Genomic DNA, 20,815 nt, shown 5'->3' with positions numbered 1-20,815 from the left:
TGGTGAGTGAATTTTATCATTGAGGTGATTTGGGGACTTAGGGTCTTTTTGTTTTATGCCTTCCCCATTCCCTGGAACTCTGCTGTCTTTATCTAGTCATCTGAAGGGTGAAGGGCACATGAAGGAGGGCATGGACTTCATAAAAACCTTGGCTCAGAAATAGTCCTTATCAAATGTGCTCACCTTTGCTCAGTCACATGGCCATATATAATCGTGGGAGGGGGGGCTGCAAATGTCTAGTTGTTCACCCAGGAAGAAGAAGAAATGGATGCATGAGGTATAGGTTACCATCGGTTCCCACACTAAAGATAAAAATGTGCATTCATTAATAATTGCAAATATTAGAAATTATGGTTATTGGCACAAGAAAATTACATGAGATGTTCTGAGAGAAATGAACAATATAGGGTAGGAGATGGTAACTTACTGTAAAGTAGGCGACCAGGGAAGGCTTCAGAGTTCCTGGCATCCCAGCTCAGGGATAAAGGATAAGAAAAAAATTATCCCAGGAAGAGTGAGGAGAGGATTCTGAGCAGAGGGAACACCAGGCATAAAACTCCCATTTAGCTAATGTTTATCCAAGGAGGCGAACAATCTTCTTTCACTTTTCAATTATTTGGATAGCAGAGATGAGGAGAAACTTCCAAGTTATTCATCCTAAATTCCCTTTAAAAATGTGTTTTTCATTTACAAATGATGACATGCATTATGACATTCAAAGGCAACTCCCTGCCTTTTTTAGTAAATTCCAGAAATTTTGGAGAATCTTTGTTATTTATTGAAGAAGCTGTGATGTCTCTGACTCAGTAGTTGTGATGAGAGGATTCTTAAAGTACTAATACATGCCTAACCACTGCAGTTTCGGTCTGCTTTTAAAGACACTTACATAAAGAAGAAAATATTCTCATCCCATTTATTTCTTCCCCACCATCCTCTACCCCTGTCTTGAATGTACTTACATTGTTAAAATGCTTTAAAAACAGCACATCTCTCAATTAAATTCTTTACCACCAGAATGCTAGGGACCCACTGCACCCACTCTGTACATACAGAATAATTTCAAGATGCACCATACTGATTAATTATACTGAAAGCTGCTCTAATGATAGTGTCAGGATACAGGATTAATTCACACAACATGGTAAATACAAATGGTGGATTTTCAACCTGATATATTAAACCATTATGGCTTATTGGGCAAATATGTATCTTGGCATGAGCTTTGGCAGAAAGTATGCATCCCTGAGAAGGAATCTTTATGAAGAGGATTGATGAGTGGTAGTGCTACACTTAGAGGAAGTATGTTCGTATATTAAGTACAGTTGCCCTTCACAAAAATATGAAATGCGTTAAAGGATAGATGTAAAAATGTTGAGTTTGATCAGTGATTGCTAATGCATATTGGTTCTGAAAATGCCTTTTGTTACTAGGACTTACCAACAAAAGGTACTCTTACTCTTCCACTTTTTAAGTTGTAACTTACTGAGTTCTTGTTATATATGACAGATGCTGTACTAAGTGTTATGCACTTATAATCTTATTTTTATGTCACTTTTACTCTTGTTCACTTTGCTCCTATCAAGCATGTTGGCCTTCCTTTTCTTTCTTCATTTCTCTTTCCTGAATACAACAAACTCATTCCTGTCTCAGGACCTTTGCACTTGCAATTACACCTTCCTAGGAAACTCTTCTCCCATATGAGTAAGTGGCCAGATACTTCTTACTACTCAGATTTCAGCCAAAATGTCACTTTCTCTGAGAGTCCTTCCTTAATCACTCAATCAATCAAAAATATCTCCCACCGAGGCAGCGCCACCCTCATTTGATTTTTTTCTTAGAACCTTTCACAATCTGAAATTTTCTTTTTTTGCTTCCGTGTTGTCTGACTCTCCTTTCTGTCTATAGCAAGAACTAATCTGGTGGGTAAATGCTTTATCTGTTTGCTGCTTCTTCAGCACATAGAATAATGCCTGGCACCTGGTAGGTACATAGTAGCCTCTCAACTTATTCCTATGATTAAATGACTTATCTCAGGTTACAGACTTGTAAGTGATGAAGCAGGGATCAAACTTGAGACTGAGTGGGCCGGGTGCCTACGCTGTTGCCCCATGTACCATTCTTCACTGTCTCCTGATTCCTGTGTCCATGTGCCGCAGCTCCATGCTAAGAGAGCAAGAATGACAGTTCTCTCTGTTTGTCTCACTCCCACTTAAAATGGACCTTGGGGACACATAAGCCGAAGGCACCAGTTAAACACCAATGCCACGGTCAGGAGTCATCAAAAGCATCCTGGTCTGCAGAGTGAAGAATGAGGTCTAGGTTACTTGGGAGCTTTTCATGGTTAGCAAATGACACAGTTGAGAAGACAGAAGCTAAGCCTAGTTTTCAAAGGTCTAAATTAGTTTGGCACAAGTATCTGAGGATTTGGAAGTGTCTAGTCTTCCTGTTAAGACAGAGCCTTGCCTGAAGCCTTGAAGTGTGGATTTAATTCAGTTAGCCACTCCCTTACTCCAGCAGTTCCACTCCATTACATCTTGTAGGCTCATGCGTCCTCCATAATTTTTAATGAGTTATTTGGGATCTTTCAACCAGATAAGAACTAGCAATCAGGATCATTTCTGAGAATATCTCATTCCATATCCAGCAAGGATATTTTCAAGGACAAAGTTAATGAAGATCTAACTGATGTACACAGCTTTTATGTAAGTAATACTTAAACTGTACTCAGCCACTTAGGCACCCTAGATTTGTACTGAAAAATACTAGGAGAGTCCAGAGAGGGGACTTAAGCCAGAACTGTCTATCAAGCGGCCAGAGGCAGTTGTGTATGAGAACAGGACTCAGAGTCTGGAGGTTTCCCTTCAGGCTTACCTCTGCTCTTAATTTGTCCTATGACTTTGAAGTTGTTAAACTCTTGGGCCTTAGTTTTCCAAGCTGTAAAAGGAGGTGTTGGGCAAATTTGCAGTGTCATAACTACTGAGGGTTCCTTTTATCATTTTCTCCTATGGGTTCCTTTTATCATTTTCTCCTATGAACCTCATGTGATGACACTTTTTTTTTAATTTAATTGTATTTATTGAGTAAGAATCACACTCTCTACTCTAGCATCATTCAAAGCCATGTAAAACTGCCAGTTCGGAGTTTCTCATGTGGACAAAGTAACCAGAGCATGTGGAATCAATATGATTCCAGACAAAGGAAAGTTTCTGAATGTTATAGTATGCTGCCTTGTTGTGGATGCATTTATGATTTTCCCTCTGCAGTGTTGCCCCCATTGCTACCTTTGAAAACTCCTAGTTGGAAGCCACTAGATTAGTTGATCACTCGAGTCTCTTGTGACTCTAATGTTTGACAAATCTGTAAAGAAGTGGTTTAGCAGACAGGTAGGGTATAGAATGTGGGCTGTGTGCAGTTTAGGGTAGAAGTTTGATCAATGCCTTTAAAATATAGAGACTTTATTTTATAGAGAGTTCTCATATATTGCCTTGATTCTTCCCCACCAGTTCCTCCTATTTTGACATCTTGCATTTGTGTGATAACATTTATTACAGCTGACATGCCAAAGTCGATACATTATTAATGTTCATAATTTACAGTAGAGTTCACTCTTTGTGTTGTACAGTCTATAGGTTTGGACAAATGAATGATACTGCGAATCCATCATTACAGTATCATACGGAAGATTCTACTGCCCTAAAACTCTTGTGCCACCTGATCATCCCTCCCACCTCCCAAACTCATCACAGCCACTGATCTTTTTACCGTCACCGTAATTTTACATTTTCCAGAATGACACATAGTTAAAATCATACAACATACAGTCTCTTCAGATTGGTCTTTTCCCCCTTTGAACAGTGCGCAGGTGAGATCCCTCCATGTCATCATGTGGCCTGATCGCTCCTTTCTTTTTATGGCTAAATAATGTTCCATTGTATGGATTGTCAGTTTGTCTATCCATTCACCCACTGAGGTACTTACCGCCAAGATATTCTAAATTTAAACATTGAAAATATGTTTATGGTCTATGCTCCAATTCTGTTTATGTTGGAGAAGTGCTTAAAGATGTAGATTTCACCTGTTCTGGCTGCTTTTGTCATCAGCCTTCTTCCACGTGAGCTGCTACGATCGTTACTGTCATATTCTACTAATGATTAAACTTAGCTGCTTGTGTCTTTTTGAAAATCGGCTCATGAAACAGAGGTTCTGCTTCACAAATCTTTGATAATATACTTAGGACATCCAAGGTCTCCTTCCTGACAGGCAGCGAAGAGGGACAGACTGAGAAATAATGGTGAGGAAGTTCTAACCAGTAACCAAACTCCTGAGAAACTCTCATGGGTGAGAAATATTGGGAACTCCAGGCTGAATCGACATGACGTCTAATTTATAGACTGTTTTCAAAGCAGTCAGGTTTCATTTAGTTTCGATCTGGAATGTAACAGTGGAGGATGCAGATGGGTTCTAGAAAGCAAAATTGCATAAACCAGTGAGAACTGCAGTTCACAAAGGGCCTAAGTTGTATGATGATGTGTTGTAAGCAGAAAGGTCTTTAAAATTGTAAGATTCCCTTGCACGGAGGACATAGAAGAAACACTTTCTGTATCCTTTCATTTAAAATAACGGATTAGGCCCAATCCTCTTTATGACCCTCGAGATATTTCACATTATCAGCCCAATATACTCTTTGGACCTTTTTGTTTAACATCACTAACAACATGACTAATAATCTCCTGCTCCTAATGTTTTTTGAGTGTTCCATATGAACCAGGGACCATGATAGCCACTTTAATTTAAGCCTCACAGTAACCTTTTTTGTTTTGTTTTAAGACAGAGTCTCACTGTGTCACCCAGGCTAGAGTTCTATGGCATCATAGCTCACAGCAACCTCAAACTCTTGGGCTCAAGCCTCTTGCTTAAGCCTCCCAAGTAGCTGGGACTACAGTCATCTGTCACAATGCTCAGCTAGTTTTTCTATTTTTATAGAGATGGGGTCTCAGTCTTGCTCACCCTGGTTTCAAACCTCTGAGCTTAAGCTATCCACTCACTTCGGCCTCCCAGAGAGCTAGGATTACAGGTGTGTGCCACTTGTGCCCAGCCCTCACAGTAACCTTGTGAGTTAAGTACAGTTATTGTTCACATTTCATGGTCAGGGACACTGGAGCTTAGAGAAGTTAATAACTTGGCCAAAGGCACATTAATTGGACAGAATCGTATGTTTTGTGCCTAATTCTTTCAGATTCTGAATGGCTGGTAGATAGTAAAAATGATAACCTTTAGGGATGTGTAGACCCAGGAAAAGGTACTACAGAGCAGAAGCTGAACCACAGATGTGAGCCCTCAAATTGAAAGCATCCATGTAAAATCTCTGAAGTCTGTGAGTAGCTAGAAACTGTCTCTGCTGCTCTCTCTCTCTCTTTTTTTTTTTTTAAGAGACAGAGTCTCACTTTATTGCCCTCGGTAGGATGCTGTGGCATCACAGCTCACAGCAATCTCCAACTCCTGGGCTTAGGCGATTCTCCTGCCTCAGCCTCCTGAGTAGCTGGGACTACAGGCGCCCACCACAATGCCCGGCTATTGTTTTGTTGCAGTTTGGTCGGGGCTGGGCTCAAACCCACCACCCTTGGTATAAGGGGCTGGTGCCCTACCCACTGAGCCACAGGTGTCACCCTCTGCTGCTCTTTTTTCCCCTTACGCTGAGTACTCTGAATTGGAAGGCAGGGCCAGAGAGGAGGTACCATGGAACATGCCGAGTGTTAATTGGTATGTCTTTGGATTGTTTTATTAAAAGGCATAGCTCATTAACAGAAATTCGATTCCAAAAATACAGCTATAAACATGTATATATGTATATAATTCTAAACCTGTGATATTTGTTTCAGGAGACATAACTTGGGCCTCCTTAGGAATCAATTGGCACAATTTATTTCAAAATGATTCCGTAGAACATTCTACAATGATGGAAATATTCTGTTTGCCTTGACCAATGCCATAGCCGTTCGTCACTTGGGCTACTGAACCCTGGAAATGTGGCTACAAAGACTCAGGAAGGGAATTTTAAATTTCATTCAGTTTAAATATGGTAGCACACATTTGGCTACTGTACTGGACAGGGCAGTTCAAAAAAGTAAAGTTCTAATTATAACAGATAGCATAAAATTCTAAATATACCTGTTTCTTATAGTCCCATCATCTCTTTTTCTGGGCGTTAGAGTAAAGGGGATAAAGAGGGAAAGGGTGGTTGAGTCCAAAGGTAAATTCATTTTCCATGTTTATCTGCCTCAAATTCAAGCTGTGTTTTATTGACAAAATTTGGGAAGGTTGAAGATTTGGCAGGCTCCTTGGTCCCCTTGCCTGCATGAACGTGTCAGCACCTCATTAATCTTGTGTTAAACTGTAAAGGCCCTTTTCCCTCCTACTATGCACTACTTTTAAAGGACACTTCAGTACCCCTTTGCAGCTGACAAAGTTTTTTTTTTTTGTTTGTTTTGTTTTTCTTAAATTTTCAAGTTGCTCTGTGGATTAATTTCAGTGCAAGTTTTATTTAAATATATGCTGATCATTTCCAAATTGGAATGAAATTATTTTCGGGTAGGGAAGTTGTGCTGTGAGTTTTTGAGGAACATGTCAGCTGTTTATTTTCTAGAAATTAAAGACGTGAGGACTCTCTGTATTATTTTTACTCTTATTTCAATTAGTCTTTCGATTAAATAATTCCGTCATACAAGTGCTCCTGGTGGTCTTTTTCTTGCCAAGAATAGGAAAACATTGAGGGTTTAGTTTTTTTCCTTCTTAACTGTTTTTGACATTTTTGTTCAATGTAGAAATTAGATGACAGTGTCAGTGAAAGATACTGAATATTTTAAGCCTTCAATCTGTAGTACTGTGCCTTACAGGTGCGTGATGAATTGTCATTGTGTTTTTTTTTTTTTTTTTTTTTTCCTTAAGACAGACATCTAGAGTAACCACTGTCTGTATTTCCTGACACTGGAAACAGATACCGTTTTAGATTCCTTTTATAGTTTCTTCAGCTAACGACTCCAGTGACCACCCAATTGTGGTCTGGTAGTAAATCAAAATTTCTTTGAAAGACCTAGCTCTTGTTATATAATTGTAAATATTCTAAGAAGTCATTTCCCTAAGTAAAAAGAAAGTGAGTTTCTGTTGCTGCAAATAATATTGAGTTTGCCACTGCACAGGCTCGTTTTTGAAAATTAAAGAACAGATCATTTTCTTCTCCTCTTCTTCCCCCTCCTTCCCTTAAATTAAGCTACAATTGATGAGGCATACACAGGAGCCTCAGGCTGTGTCAGATCTGGTTGGTCAATCATGAAGAAAGAGAAGAACTGCTTAGCAAACTGCCACATCAAACTTACATGTGGTCCCATGGATCACTTCTTCTAGATGGAATTTTGGGGTTTCACAATGAACTGGGAAAATACTCTAGATCCCTGAATGGACTCTCGATTGTTTACTATTGATTTTAATAAATCAGAAACAGAAAGTCAACCTGGTGATACCACCATGAGCGAAGCATTCAACGTTCACAGTTTGCATTTTGTTACCTTTGGAACTCTGGGAAGCACTTAGGTCAACAAGGGGGGACACAGTGCAACTTTTAAGGAAGTATGGCAAGGCTGGTAGAAATGGGGGTCCAGAAAGGGAGCGCTTTGCCAGGCGGGGCTGACCATTTGCTGGCATGGGCCAAGACCCAAGGCCTTCCCCTATGCCCAACTCAGCGGATGAAACTGCAGTGTTGCACAAGATTCTAGAAGTCAGAGCCCTCTTTAGCCAACTCAGAGAAAAGGCTTCTGCCAAACTGAGCCTCAGTCTGTGCCAATCCTTGTAAAGCATTTCACCTCTTCAGAGGCTAATGCCTCTCAAAACCAAGAACAATTAAAGCAAGTGTCTTTCTGAGCAACTGGGGAATTGAGCAAAATAAATCAGAAATCCTCAGCCTCTGCTCTGGAGGTTCGCCTCATTATGAGAGCAGATCTATTAGCCCTCTTGCCATTGTCTTTCATTTCTCAAGTGAGGTGATTCTAATTAAATTAATCTGCATGTCAATCTATTGGTGATCAATCAAAGAGCCTGAGGTTTCCCCTATGCTGCAGGGTGCTTACGGCTGACAGGGGCTGATAATGGAGGAAGAAATAAACTGTCGAGCAAAGTTAATTAGTCAACATAATAGGTGGATTAAACGGGAGCAGGCTGATTGCTGTTTCCCATGTCAAAGCATGAGGTGGGAGCCGAAGCTGCAATTATAGACAATTATTATATTTGGTTGTAAGAGGTTGCATGAATAAACATATCTCTGTGGGTTTCAGTTTTAATCCCCTTCCCCATTTAATATAAGGAGAAGTGTAGGTCATTTCTTCTCATTGTTTTAGTCCAAGTTCTCTGAGACAACAACTTTGTCTGTGTCTCTCAGGCAAACCAAGTTCAGGGTCAGTTTATAAGGTGGCTTCAGTGTCTGAATTATGCCTCTTTGGTCAGTCCCAGGATTTTTTCTTTCTTCTTCTTCTTTTTTATTTCAAAACAGATCCAAGATTCTTAATCAACAGGGATTTTGGGGGGAGAGGGCATTGGTCATAGTGGGGAGGGGACTTTGGTCTGATTAACTAAACTAACATGGGAAGAAAAAAGTACAAGAAACCTCAAAAAGACACACGGGAGAAAAAGATGCACCCCAGCTCTTACTGAAACTTCTTTTTTTTATTTCTCTAGCCTCCTAACTCTGACAACAGTGGGGGAGTGGGGGCAGGAGAGAGGGAATATTTTAAAGATTCAAAAGATTTTTATTTGCATGATCAACTGTGATATCTCCTTCAGTGTCTAAACTGAAGGGTAATTTAGGTGAAACACAACCACCCTTGTGTAAAAAAAAATATGCTAATAAAGATCCTCTTGTTAAAATTATGGTTAACAGTGTACCTTCTGCTGCATAACTATAAACTGTGCAATTTTACTTAAAACTGCATCAAAAGCGTTCCATGCCAAAGACCCACTCATCAATAGCTCCTCTTGTTAGACTTGTACAGCATAAGCACCAGTTATTATGTGAAATAGCTATGCAATTTTCTTCAGCTCCCAGCTGTTATTTATTTAACTTGAGTTTATTACCCACCATGCTTTTATATTAAAATGTTCATTCATTTCTCTCTTATATCTCCAGGTCGTGGTGTCTACCACAGTCAACGTGGATGGCCATGTCCTGGCAGTCTCTGATAACATGTTTGTCCATAACAACTCCAAGCATGGGCGGAGGGCTCGGAGGCTTGACCCCTCGGAAGGTACGCCCTCTTATCTGGAACATGGTAGGCGAATCATTTTCATTGGTTGGCATTGCTACTTTAACTGTGGATTTATTTGGTTTCTTTCTTCCACTCCACCACATTTTCTACTGTTTCAAATTTCAAATGTCCTTTTCAACCAGATTGATCCCCTGGGGTTTTTTACTCTTCAAAACATCATGCTGAGTATTTAAAGACAGGAAAATTCTTTGAGGCCCACCCTTTCTTTTTCTTTTTTCTTTTTTCCCTGAGACAGAGTTTCACTATGTTGCCCTTGCTAGAGTGCTGTAGCGTCACAGCTCACAGTAACCTCAAACTCTTGGGGTCAAGCAATTCTCTTGCCTCAGCGTTCCAAGTAGCTGGGACTACAGGCGCCCGCCACAACGTCTAGCTATTTTTCTTTTGTTTTTTGCAGTTGTTTAGTTGGCCCAGGGTGGGTTTGAACCCGCCACCCTCGGTGTATGTGGCTGGCACCGTAACCACTGTGCTATGGGAGCCGAGCCCACCCTTTCTTGTTGTACCACTCTCTTCCCTGGAAATGACTAATGCACTTCCCTCAAGTTGAGAGAGAGAGAGGCAGACCATTGTTTTATTTTAAGCTCCCACTTGACTATAAATAAGGAAAAGCCAATCCTAGGAAAAAATAAGGAAAAGCCACATAAATTTTATATCACAAAAATTGTGATATTGTGGTACATTTTAAGTGTTTATAATTGACAGTTAAGGTTTTATAATGAACATGTGTATATGCTGGTAAGTCTTTGTGACTGTTCAACTTCATTTGAAGATCAGTGTTAAAGTTTAAGTTGGAAGTGCTTTCTAAATATGAAACTCAAACCGATGTCCCCCCATACCTTGTGTATAACTCTCATGTCATCACCACATGATAGAACAAGCTTTCAATAGTAGATTTTGGTGGGAAAAAATCAGATTTGGACTGGAGAACTTTGGAAGGACTAGAGGAAACTAGATAAAAACTTGAAGCAAGAAAAGTGAATGCTACTCAGAAGAACCATGGGCTGGGTTGCATACAGGTCTGAATTTTTCTGTGCTGCATTTGCATATAACATATCCATCTTTTTCTCTGTCTGTTCATCCATCCGACCATCCATCCATCCATCCATGACTGGGACTTTACTGGATACCAAGCACCATACTACATTTTCTCCAATCCCTAAATTAAACTCTTAACCCATTTCCCTCACTTTGCTTTCTAGTTTGCTAGGTCAGCAGGATTCTTTTGAGAATACTACCTCACACATTATCATCTGATTGCCTGATTATTCCATGGGCCATGAGCTGTCTATGATATAATTCATAGGAGAAGAAACTCCCTTCCCTGCCAACACCCCAATTTAATAAAAACATTGCTATCATCGTTTTTGCCTGTTTTTACCTCTTGTGCTTAAGGAATGCACAAACCGTACTTTATATTAATTAGCCAGATATAGCACTCTGAGAAGGGATTCTTCACCACATCCAGTTTTACAGTCTTTTAAAAGTAAACCATCATCTTTCAAAAGCTGCTTCTTTATGGTTTCATTAGTGCTGAGATGGATGGATATTACTTTTTTGCAGGAGGCCATTTGAAACACCTGCTCATGATTACATTCCTAGTTCCATTTCTGTACTTAAAATTATTCTGATCCTTACTTTACAGTAATGTTGCCTTTTAATACCCTTGGAGTCACTTAAGTTGTATGACTAGAGGTGTTTAGGTGATAGGAAGAAGGAAAAAATAGGGAAATCCTCAATGGGCACAGCTTGGAGAAGTTATGTTGTTGATTGTGGCTGATTAGTAGCAATACCTACAGACCATCAGTTTGAAATCTCTGGGTCATGGGTTCACAATTTCAAAATGTGCTCTAAGTGCAGGCCATACCCAGCTCCCAGAGAGAGCTCAGGACACTATGGAAATCATCCCTCCAGCAATAATTACAGCAAAAAACCCCCAAGCAAACAAAAAAACAAGCTGTTAGAAAGGATGCCTCTAGGGGATGGAGGTCAGTCACATTATTTTGCAGTGTGAGGTGGAGGAAAGAGTCTAGAAAGGAGTACCAGGAACCATTCAATTCTTCCTGTCACTCTGGCCTCTGTAAGAGTTGGTCCCTCCCTTAGCTTTTGGAGTACTTGGTTTCCTTCTTAGTAAAATGAAGGTGAAAATCTGTATGGGGGTAAAAAGGTATCTGTGCTTTGGGTGGGGGCAAGTAATTTAAATAAGGGAAGTGGGCTGGGTGGAGGCCAAGGAGGCAGGCAGATACACTAAATGCTCTGCTGAGCCCCCAGCCCAGCCAGTTGTCAGTAAGGGGAATGAGAGCCTAGTGGGGCCAGATGTTCCAGTTTGGCAAGAATTAAAACCCTCCTAAGTTTTAATTGTTGGTAACTAATTGCAAATTTTTTAAACACTGAAGGGAAGAGAGGGGAAGAAATTCATTTAGGAAGAATGCAGCCACAGGCTAACAGTTTGAGACCTCTGGATCAAAACTTCTCTAAGCTTCCTTCCAGCTAAGACATTCTCTCCTCTAGGAGAGTACCTATTAGTATTTCAGTTGGGATATCATGTTATTGTAGGTTTTATAAACAACATTTTATTCTGTACTTCAGTTTACCAGTCCACAAATGGCTGTGTTAGTATTAAGTTATTATTCAAGAAGTTGCCATTTCACTAGGTATAAATCAGTAGCCATCACTGGGGCTGTGGCTAGGTCCTGTTAACTTCAGCTAGGAGCCTCACGTTACCCAGAGCCTTACGTCACTTCTCTGCAGTGGAATGAAAGGGTAGACACATCCAGATCCTTAGTAAGGATGGTGACAGAAATCTGCTTCTCTGCAGAGTGAATCAACCACCCATAACCACCCCCTGACTCAGACACTTCAGGCTCATACCATAAATACCTACTTAGCAAAGGGTGACGATTGAACTCTCTCATTGGTCATGTGTAGGAGTGGGCCAAAATGCTAATTCATGTTGATTTGGGGGTAATACTTTATCCTACCATTGGAAAAGTTCTTTTTCTAATTTTTTTATTAAATCATAGCTGTGTACATTAATGCAGTCATGGGGTGCAATGTGCCGATTTTATATACAATTTGAAATATTTTCATCAAACTGTTCTTTTTTAAAAATGTCTGTTGAAGACTTGACTCACACTTCTACCTCTTTTCCCCACCCCCAGTCGGCTACTGCACAGGGACACTGCAAAGCATTTTCTCCTAATGAGATCTGTAGGAATCTTTGTTTTCCCCATTCTGGTCTTTCTACTACCTCATTGACAGGTAACCTGAGTTATTTTGAGCTACTCTGCACATCTCTATTTATATCCTGCTTATCATACTCTTGGAGGAAAGTTCCTTTGGTGGCTCAGCTTTCTGCGTATAGTAGAAATAAGAGGCCATGATTTACGTTCATGCATAGTCCCCCCTGTAGGACCTGTGGACTCCCAAACCCCTGTGCTCAGATAAATGTCCCTGTATTCCAACTATGAGAGTTGACAAAGGCAAATTTATAGCATAGAATCCTGCATGGTCCAAAGAGAGTGAATCCTGGCATGCTGTAGCTCATGGGAATTGCTCTCCCTCTCCTTTTCCTTCATTCATAAATACTGAGATTTTCTTTGGCTGGATATTTATGGGAGTGTTTAGGCTAGTGAGCTTTCTTCTTTAAGTAATAGCTTTATAGACAATGTACAGTTGTGGAGAGAGGCAACCTCAAAATGTAACTGCTCTCAGGGTTCCAAGTTTCAAAAAGCGTAAACCTGGGACTAAAGGAGCTGGACTGTGGCCTCCCACGGCCACATACAGCCCCTGCCTTGTCCAACATTTGGGAAAATTCATAGGAACTGGATGCTGGAAAGCTGGAAAGGGATCGGGGAGTGTTGTTACTGGTATTGTTGTTGTTCTGAGTTTCAGGATGTGTTCAGTTGAATTTAAAGCCAATTGTGGTATCAGTTTCTCTATTTCTTCCCCTATGGCAAAATGTGGTGCCCTTATGATATTATAGTGTGGAGACCCTGCCAGCTTGCACGCACCGACGCTTTGTGATCTAATGATCTAATGATCTAATATGCAACAAGGCAAAGTGCCGAGGCTCATCGTTCTGACGCGGAATACTGGGCCAAGTGACTAAATTGCTTTATGTACCATTAGCGCTAGCAGCTATGGTGAACTCACTGGCAGCATTTATGCAAATGGCTGTGAATACACCCCAGTGGCTTTGTCAGAGAGCCCTCTGACAAGCAGTCTCAATGCTCATTTTTTTAGGGAATATGTGTGTTTTTTTAAATTTTGGTGTGCATGTGTTTTTCACCCTTTTTTTCCTTTCCCTGTCCCTTCTCAGGAAATATCGGAGGACTTACCTCCCCCATGATCCCGTAGGAACTATGAGCACATTCGAGAGCAGCTCATCTAAGCATAGGGGCCTTTTCCAGGAGTGGGGTTAAGGTTCTAATCTGGTTTTCTTCAGATCTAGTTTTTATTTTCTAGTTATTATGAATTTGTGCATCCTTCATTTTACTTGAAAAAAAATTCATGAAACTCTTAATCAAATATTTATAGAATATGGACATTTAAATACTCATAAATTCTGAGGTCCTACTTAGTTTCTTGGCTGACAGAGAGATATTTTAAAAACACACCTGCTTTTTAAAAGTGGGAAACGACTGAAATTTAGCTTTTGGGGGCAGCAGATATGAATGAATTAAATTTTCCTTCTTATAAAATATAGGTGTGCCAAGATCTCAAAATAAAACTAATCAGAATAATAGTAGAGTTTGGTGAAAGTAAAAATCTTTTAAAGAAGGAAGAGGAGTGATAGGCTCACTGGGCCCATCTTGTCATTGCAGTTACAGCTTTAGAGAGAGTCAGGTGTTCACCACTAACAGTTCTGACCTTTGGTCTGTAGTATCCCATTCCATCTGTCCCTGACAATAATGTGTTATTCTTGATTTTTAGCATATGACCTTCTTTAATGCTTTTGCTCCAGACAGAAGTAGTTTTTGTTTCTGTTGGCTGCCCCTGAGTGCCTAGTCCTTTGACTCCCTGTGTCAAGCTGCACTTAAATTTGTTGTCTATGGGTGTGGTGTGTGGATAAAGAGGGTTCAAGCTTGGGGGAGATTATCCTAAATCAAGCCCATCTTGTTTCCACTTTGTGTAAATATGGCCTTAGGAAGAGGCTGGAAGGAGGATGAGGCTATCTATGTGGCTGGATGGCTGGATTCTAGACCTGACTCTGCCATTAACTAGCTGTGCAACCCTGAGTGGGCACTTTGCTTCTGTGGCCTCAGTTTGGTATGTGTCTAATGAGAGCCAAGGTGGGTCCTCTTAGACTTCCTCCTAGTATGCCCTGTTCTGTGTGCTCTGAACTGAAGCCATGGACACATGCCTTCCTGAAGAAGGTGCCTTTGGAGAAAGAGGACTTTAGGGGAACAGAGAACTCCACTGGCTGTTTCCAGTACTACCCTTCCAATAGATAAGATGTCAGTAAGGTCGGCTTTAAATCATTCTTTCATACTAAGCTTTCATTACATGCCAGACACTAAGCAAGGTGTGGTAGCTTAAGGCAGTCACACTCCCAGAATTTGTGGTGTAACTATAGGAGAAAGATATTAAGCAACACTTACAACTAATGAATGAGAGTGGTGTATCCAACGAGACCATAGAAAAGAAAGGGAGAAGTAAGGTGTCAGGGAAGCCTCCCTGGAGGAAATACTTTATGTCCAAACTTAAAAGATGAATAGGTTTTCACCAGGTGTCTTAGTCCTGTTTCTGTTGCTATAACAGAATACTCCAGGGTGGGTAATTTTTAAAGATAATAAGTTTATTGCTTATAGGTCTGGAGGCTGGGAAGTCCAAAGGCACAATGTTGGCATCTGGGGAGGGCCTTTAAGCTGTGTCATTCCATGTGGAAAGGCAGAAAGGCAAACCAGCCCACACAACGGAAAGCTCGGTTTTATAAGGCTGTACCATGAAAGCTGACCCTTTCCTGGGTTAACTCCATTCATTCACTCATGAGGGGAGAGTGCCAGTGTCCTAATCACTTCTTAAAGCCCTCCCTCTTAATACTGTTATGATGGTAATTGCATTTCAGTATGAGTTTTGAAGCGGAATTTCAACCATTCATCATTCAAACTATAGCACCAGGCAAATGGGACGAAAAGAAAAATCTAAGCAGAACAGTGTGTACAAAGGCTATTTTCCTTAGGTGAGTTCCAGAAATCAAAATGAGATAGGGACCACTCCTGTTGCTCCCGGGCAAGGAGGGAGGGAGTGCAGGAGATGAGGCTGCGGTGGCTGAGGGGGCAGAGCACACAGGCCCAAGTGGGCTGGTCAGCCCTGGGCTCCCAGTGGCAATTGTGAAGTGGTGCGGGGGCTGAGCAGGGCTTTGAGGAACTCAGTGCCAATTACATGGGCTCCTCTTCTCTCATGAAAGCCCAGGGCAAGATTGCTCTGAGTTGTTTATAACTCTGTTCCTCCCCACTAGACTTTGGAAGCTCACTGGGGAGTTGGCTGTACCTTGAAGCTGTCCCCTAATTACAACTCATTCTATCAGTAGTGCGTGTGTACCTTCTAGACAGAAAGCCCAACATTCTGAGAGTTCTTTTCCCAGATGGTTTTGTACCATTGATTACTTTCTCATAAGTAGCATAGAAAGAGTGTACCTGTTGACTTCTTTTTGAATTTGTGGAGACCCTTGCCTTTTTTAAAGCCTTTAGAATGGAGGCCTGCCACGTTATTATGTATATCACTCAAACTAAACTAAAACTGGATCAGTGAAAATAAACTAGAATAACAGAGAAAAAGGCACTCCCCTCCCACCCTGGGCATTGCCTGCCTCACAGCTCATGCTGTATTGACAGTCACTGAAGGGAGGAAGGTCATTTCTTTAACCCCCTACCCATTTTACAGACAGGGACAGTAAGACCTGGAAAGGGGATGGAATCTGCTCATGCCTAAACAGAAGTGTTTCTGTCCAAAGCCATTTAATTCTCTTCGGGCTTGCACATATAATGTTGGCCAGCAAGTGTGCATTTTAGAGGTCACATGGTTTTGTGGCCTGTGGGTAATACCACGCCAGAGGATTTGGGGTCCACCTCAATGCCTATGCAGTTCAGGGTAGCCTAGGTCTGCCTCAAGTCTCTCTCAGATTCCAGGGATCCTGAGAAGAACAAAATTAGTTGTGCTTCCTGAGAGAAATGTACATTCAAAACACAATGGCAGAAGATGAAGGAATGATGCGGAGCTTCCCACACTGCAGCAGCCTCCATGGCACAGAACTCCGGCCAGACCCACTTAGGCAAGAGCATCTCGGTGAAGGGTCTGGATTAAGAAGACAAATATCGGCGTCACTGTTTGTGACTAAAGGTGGCATGTTGCAACTTACCAATTGATTTTCCTACTTGAAAAAGGAAGACAGAGGCCAGAACAGAACATTAGGGTTAAGAATATCCAGATGTGTCATAAAACAGAGCACTGAGAGCCCAGATTTTCAGGCATCACATCGAACCTTTTCCTTCGAGCAGTTGAGAAGATGCCTTTTCTCTTCCCTTGAAATAGAAAGGATGTGGCAAGTAGTCAAGATAACAAACAAGGATGTAAGTGAAGACTGATTTCCAGCATATCCCCTGAGTACTTCATAAAGCAGATAGCACAGAAATCCTCACACTGGGGACTGGGTAGCCAGCAAGATCTCAGCTCCAGACAGATTAAAGGGTTCACAGCGATGGGTCAGGGATAAGCAGATGATCTATGTTTGTTTGTTTAACTACGACACCACCACCGACAGCTAACAAACCACTGACACCACCATTGCTAACAAAAGACTCCGACTTCACTGCCATGCTTGATGGTGACCAGGCCATGGAGTAATATTTATTACTTTTTTGTTATTTTTACTTCTTCTACTGTTATTTCTGAACTGACACTAGCTAACATTTATGGAGCATTTACTAAATACCAGCACCGTGATAATAATTTTACTTATCTTATCAAATCCTCTAGTGAATCTGATAAGGTATAATAATTATTATCTCCAGTTTACAGATGAGAAAACTGAGGTTTAGGGAGGGTCAAACGTGTGTCCAAAGCCACAAACTAATTAGGGTTGAACCTGGGATTTGACCCTAGGTCTGTCTAACCACAAAGCTCTAAGAATAAGGGCAATAAATTTTCACTGAGTCCTTCTGTGACAGGCACAGGGTGCTACAGGCTCCCTATAAAGATGAGGAAACTGAAGCAACAGAGAGGCTAAGTAATAACCCAGAGCCACACAGCAGTTAAGTAGTAGACGCAGGATTCAACCCCCAAAAACTTGACACCAAAATCTATACTCTCAACTGCTGCTCTTAGGCACTATGTATGGTAAATTCTTTCCATCTCCTATCCCGTGTTTTTTTCCCCCTCAATATAAAGAAGGCATTTGTATTCATCTTAAATAGACCTTTTGAAAGTTAGCCCAGAGTGTATCTCATTTTTAAAATGGGGCAGATCCTGTATGCTTACTTCATAGTTCATTTTCTTTCATAGTCACAACACATTCCGCTAGTCAAATAACAAAATGCTGATTTTGTTTGATGACTGGTGTATTTTCTATGGGGCTAGTAAGATAATATTAGTAAGGATGCTGGTAATATTTTATTTATTTGCAAGAATGTTCTAACTCCTCTCCCTAGAAATCATTTGTTGACCATATGGGCTCTCTGGCACATGTACAAGAGTGAGGAAAAAGAAGTCCGTGCAAGCCATGACATTGTGAATTGAGCAATAACACAGATACTCAGGAGTCACTAAACCTCGTGCTAGACATGAAATGGGAAACTGACTTGGAGATGGGGAGGCTGTCTTCTTATATGAATTTCTTGACAAACCTATAAACTGTGGGAAATTTCCAGTATTTGGTACTTTGCTTGAGCTAATGAATGAGTGAGCCACACGTGACATATTTTTATAAGCCCAGAGTGTGATGTGTTTCTGGTGGGGTGAGAATTGCTTTCTGCTTATATCTTAGCCAGAAATGACAGAAGTTTTTTATGGTCTAATTGTTAAAATATTATATTTGGTTACAAAAGCATTGTAATTCCTGTGCATTTATTCGCACAATTGATCATTCCAAACCGAATCTGCTCTGTGTGTACTTGTCACTGGAATCTTCTTTCCTGGAGAACTTTAGAGGATTCAACAGATATTAACATGTAAGTGAAAACTTCAATGTACTGTGTATAAACCCCCCCCCCTTTTTTTTTTTTGAAACAGAGCCTCAAGCTATTGCCATGGGTGCTGTCATAGCTCATAGCAACCTCAAAGTCGGGCTCAAGCCATCCTCCTGCCTCAGTTTTTCTATTTTTAGTAGATATGGGGTCAGGCTGGTCTCCAACTCATGAGCTCAAGAAATCCACCTGCCTTGCTTCCCAGAGTGTTAGGATTACAGGCGTGAGCCTCGGCCCTTCTTAAGATATTTAGGAGCAGTGGCCAGAAGTTGGGTTTGATGTATGCTTGTTTGTCTGGACATCTTCAGTTATATATGCAGAAATAAAGTAAATCTCTGCCACCACCTTGTTCCAGGACTTGGAGTATGTCCTGGGATTTCTCTGGGCCTCCATTTCCTCCTCAGTGAAGGTGGGGTTCGATAGAGCCCTTCGAGTACTGAGGATTTGCTGTTCAAACCCAGCCGATTCTGTGACAGGGTCTCCTAGGTTTTGAGGAGCTACACGCAGACTTGGGGAGTGGCTCCCCAAGTGTGGGGTGATGGTCACTTCAGAGAACAGCTTCCCCTCATGTTGGGCTTCTCTGCAAGAAGCGAACAGTTGGTTCTAGAAGGCCTGGAAAGCCACACAGTGTATGCAGCCGTTGTGTCTTAGCAGCTCTCACTCAACATTTCTCTCCCCATGTTGCTTCAGCAGAGAGGGTGTACTGTGCGATCCGCTTGATGGTGAGCAGTGAACTTTACACCAGAGTTTCCCGTACAGTATGTGAGATAGACTTTGGGGGGCAAAGGCCTGAAAACATTCCCTAATGGTTTTCTGTTTATTTTAGTGCATGAACAAAATAATACAACCCCAAGTCCAAAATCGTGATCTCACAGCTTTTATCGCATAGGCAAGACTAAGTTTAAAGAAAAGATAAGTTGATTGAAACAAAAACAGCAACTAAATAATATTAAGCAGATAACAGCATATTCAGTACAGGAAAATCACGGCTAAAGTTTGGGAAATGCTGTGAGAGAGCACTTTAAAGACTTGGGGGAAGTAGTAATTCTTTCAAGTCACCAGGAAACTATGTAGGACCCTGGAAAACATTTTTTTTTTCTAAAGAGTCAAATGTTTTTTTTAAAGAAAGCCCTTTAGGTTCAGTTTACCATGAGAATGATAGCCTTAATATCCTAATTAGATTTTAAAAATCAAAACTCTGTTTTTATTTTTTTAAAAATAGTGTTTGCGTGTCAGAGGGCAGATAGATATTGGTTTTGGAAGAGAACTTGAAAGAAGAGAGAGAATCAGCCTGGGTCCACCCAGGCGGCGCATTATGATAATACATATGGAACCAGCTGGACACTGAGCAAAGCTGACATTGTGTTGTCAAGGGCAAGATTGCCCATCAATTTCTGAGATAGGATTTGAGTTCAAATGACAAAAAGAGCAGCAACTGTGTTGAAACTGATGCATGGGGAAGGGGCTGGCAGGCAGGAACCAGCAGGGCCGAAAGACAGGAAGTCCTGGTACCTCCGGAAGAGGGTGGCTCTGTTTTGTCATCTGGCTGCTACCCTTCCTTCTAACCTTAACATCTGTCAGCAAGATCCACCTGGCTCCTTGCATGATTAGAGCCCACTTCACGGGGAGCTTACTGGTGCTAATTTTAACCCCCAAGAGAATGGAGGGCCTCCTGCTGGCATGGGGCCAGATCAGCCCAGGAAACCAGCCTGTGGCTTGCACGTAGCCAGTGCTTGTCAACCTAGGAAAGCCATTGTGGGTGAAGTGGCGATTGTTCATAACTGATGGGAGAGTTCCTAACTTTAAAGCTATTCTACTTAGTTCCTTAACATTGTAATAATGTAGGTGATTCCTCCTTAGTTCATTTGCTGATTCATTCAATTATTCATTCATCTGTTTAAAATATATTTGATTGATTATTATATTCTACAATAGGGCTACAGAAGTGAACAAGGGAGGGACAGTTGTTGGCATTATGAGGTGTACAGTCACGTGTGTATGCTTATTTGCATGCCAATATAAGCAAATAATGACCTAAATTGCAATGATGATAAATTCTATGAAGGATAAATATAGAGAGCTAAGAAAGCTTACAACTGGGAGACTCAGCCAAGTCTGAAGCATCAGCAAACCTTTTAAAATTTTAAATAAGAATGAGCAGCATTTAGTCAAACAAAGCAGAAAGATGATTTTAGGCAGAGGGGACCCAACATCAGAAGCTTGAGGAAAGATTAATAGAGAAGGTGTGTTAGGTCTGTGATCTCTTGATGAGAAAATACATTTGAAAAATTCCTATAGGTTGGTTTCTCGTTGACTTGGAGATAG

General features: G+C 41.1%; 1 protein-coding gene across 9 annotated transcripts in view; it reads left to right on the top strand.

Moving 5' to 3' along the window:
- EBF1 (EBF transcription factor 1) overlaps positions 1-20,815 on the top strand; it is a 406,628-nt gene that overhangs the window by 266,427 nt on the left and 119,386 nt on the right. For 6 of the 9 annotated variants that reach the window (XM_053566779.1, XM_053566780.1, XM_053566778.1 and 3 more), the window contains exon 8: positions 9,173-9,314. In XM_053566779.1, the coding sequence (XP_053422754.1) occupies positions 9,173-9,314 (142 nt within the window). The remainder of the gene's footprint in view (positions 1-9,172; positions 9,315-20,815) is intronic. The other 3 variants (XM_053566782.1, XM_053566781.1, XM_053566787.1) reach the window with 1 other exon arrangement.

Source organism: Nycticebus coucang, chromosome 17, assembly GCF_027406575.1.
Source record: "Nycticebus coucang isolate mNycCou1 chromosome 17, mNycCou1.pri, whole genome shotgun sequence".
Lineage (NCBI taxonomy): Eukaryota > Metazoa > Chordata > Mammalia > Primates > Lorisidae > Nycticebus > Nycticebus coucang.
The sequence above is the reverse complement of the archived record's forward strand: the minus strand, read 5'-3'. Positions and strand labels throughout refer to the sequence as shown.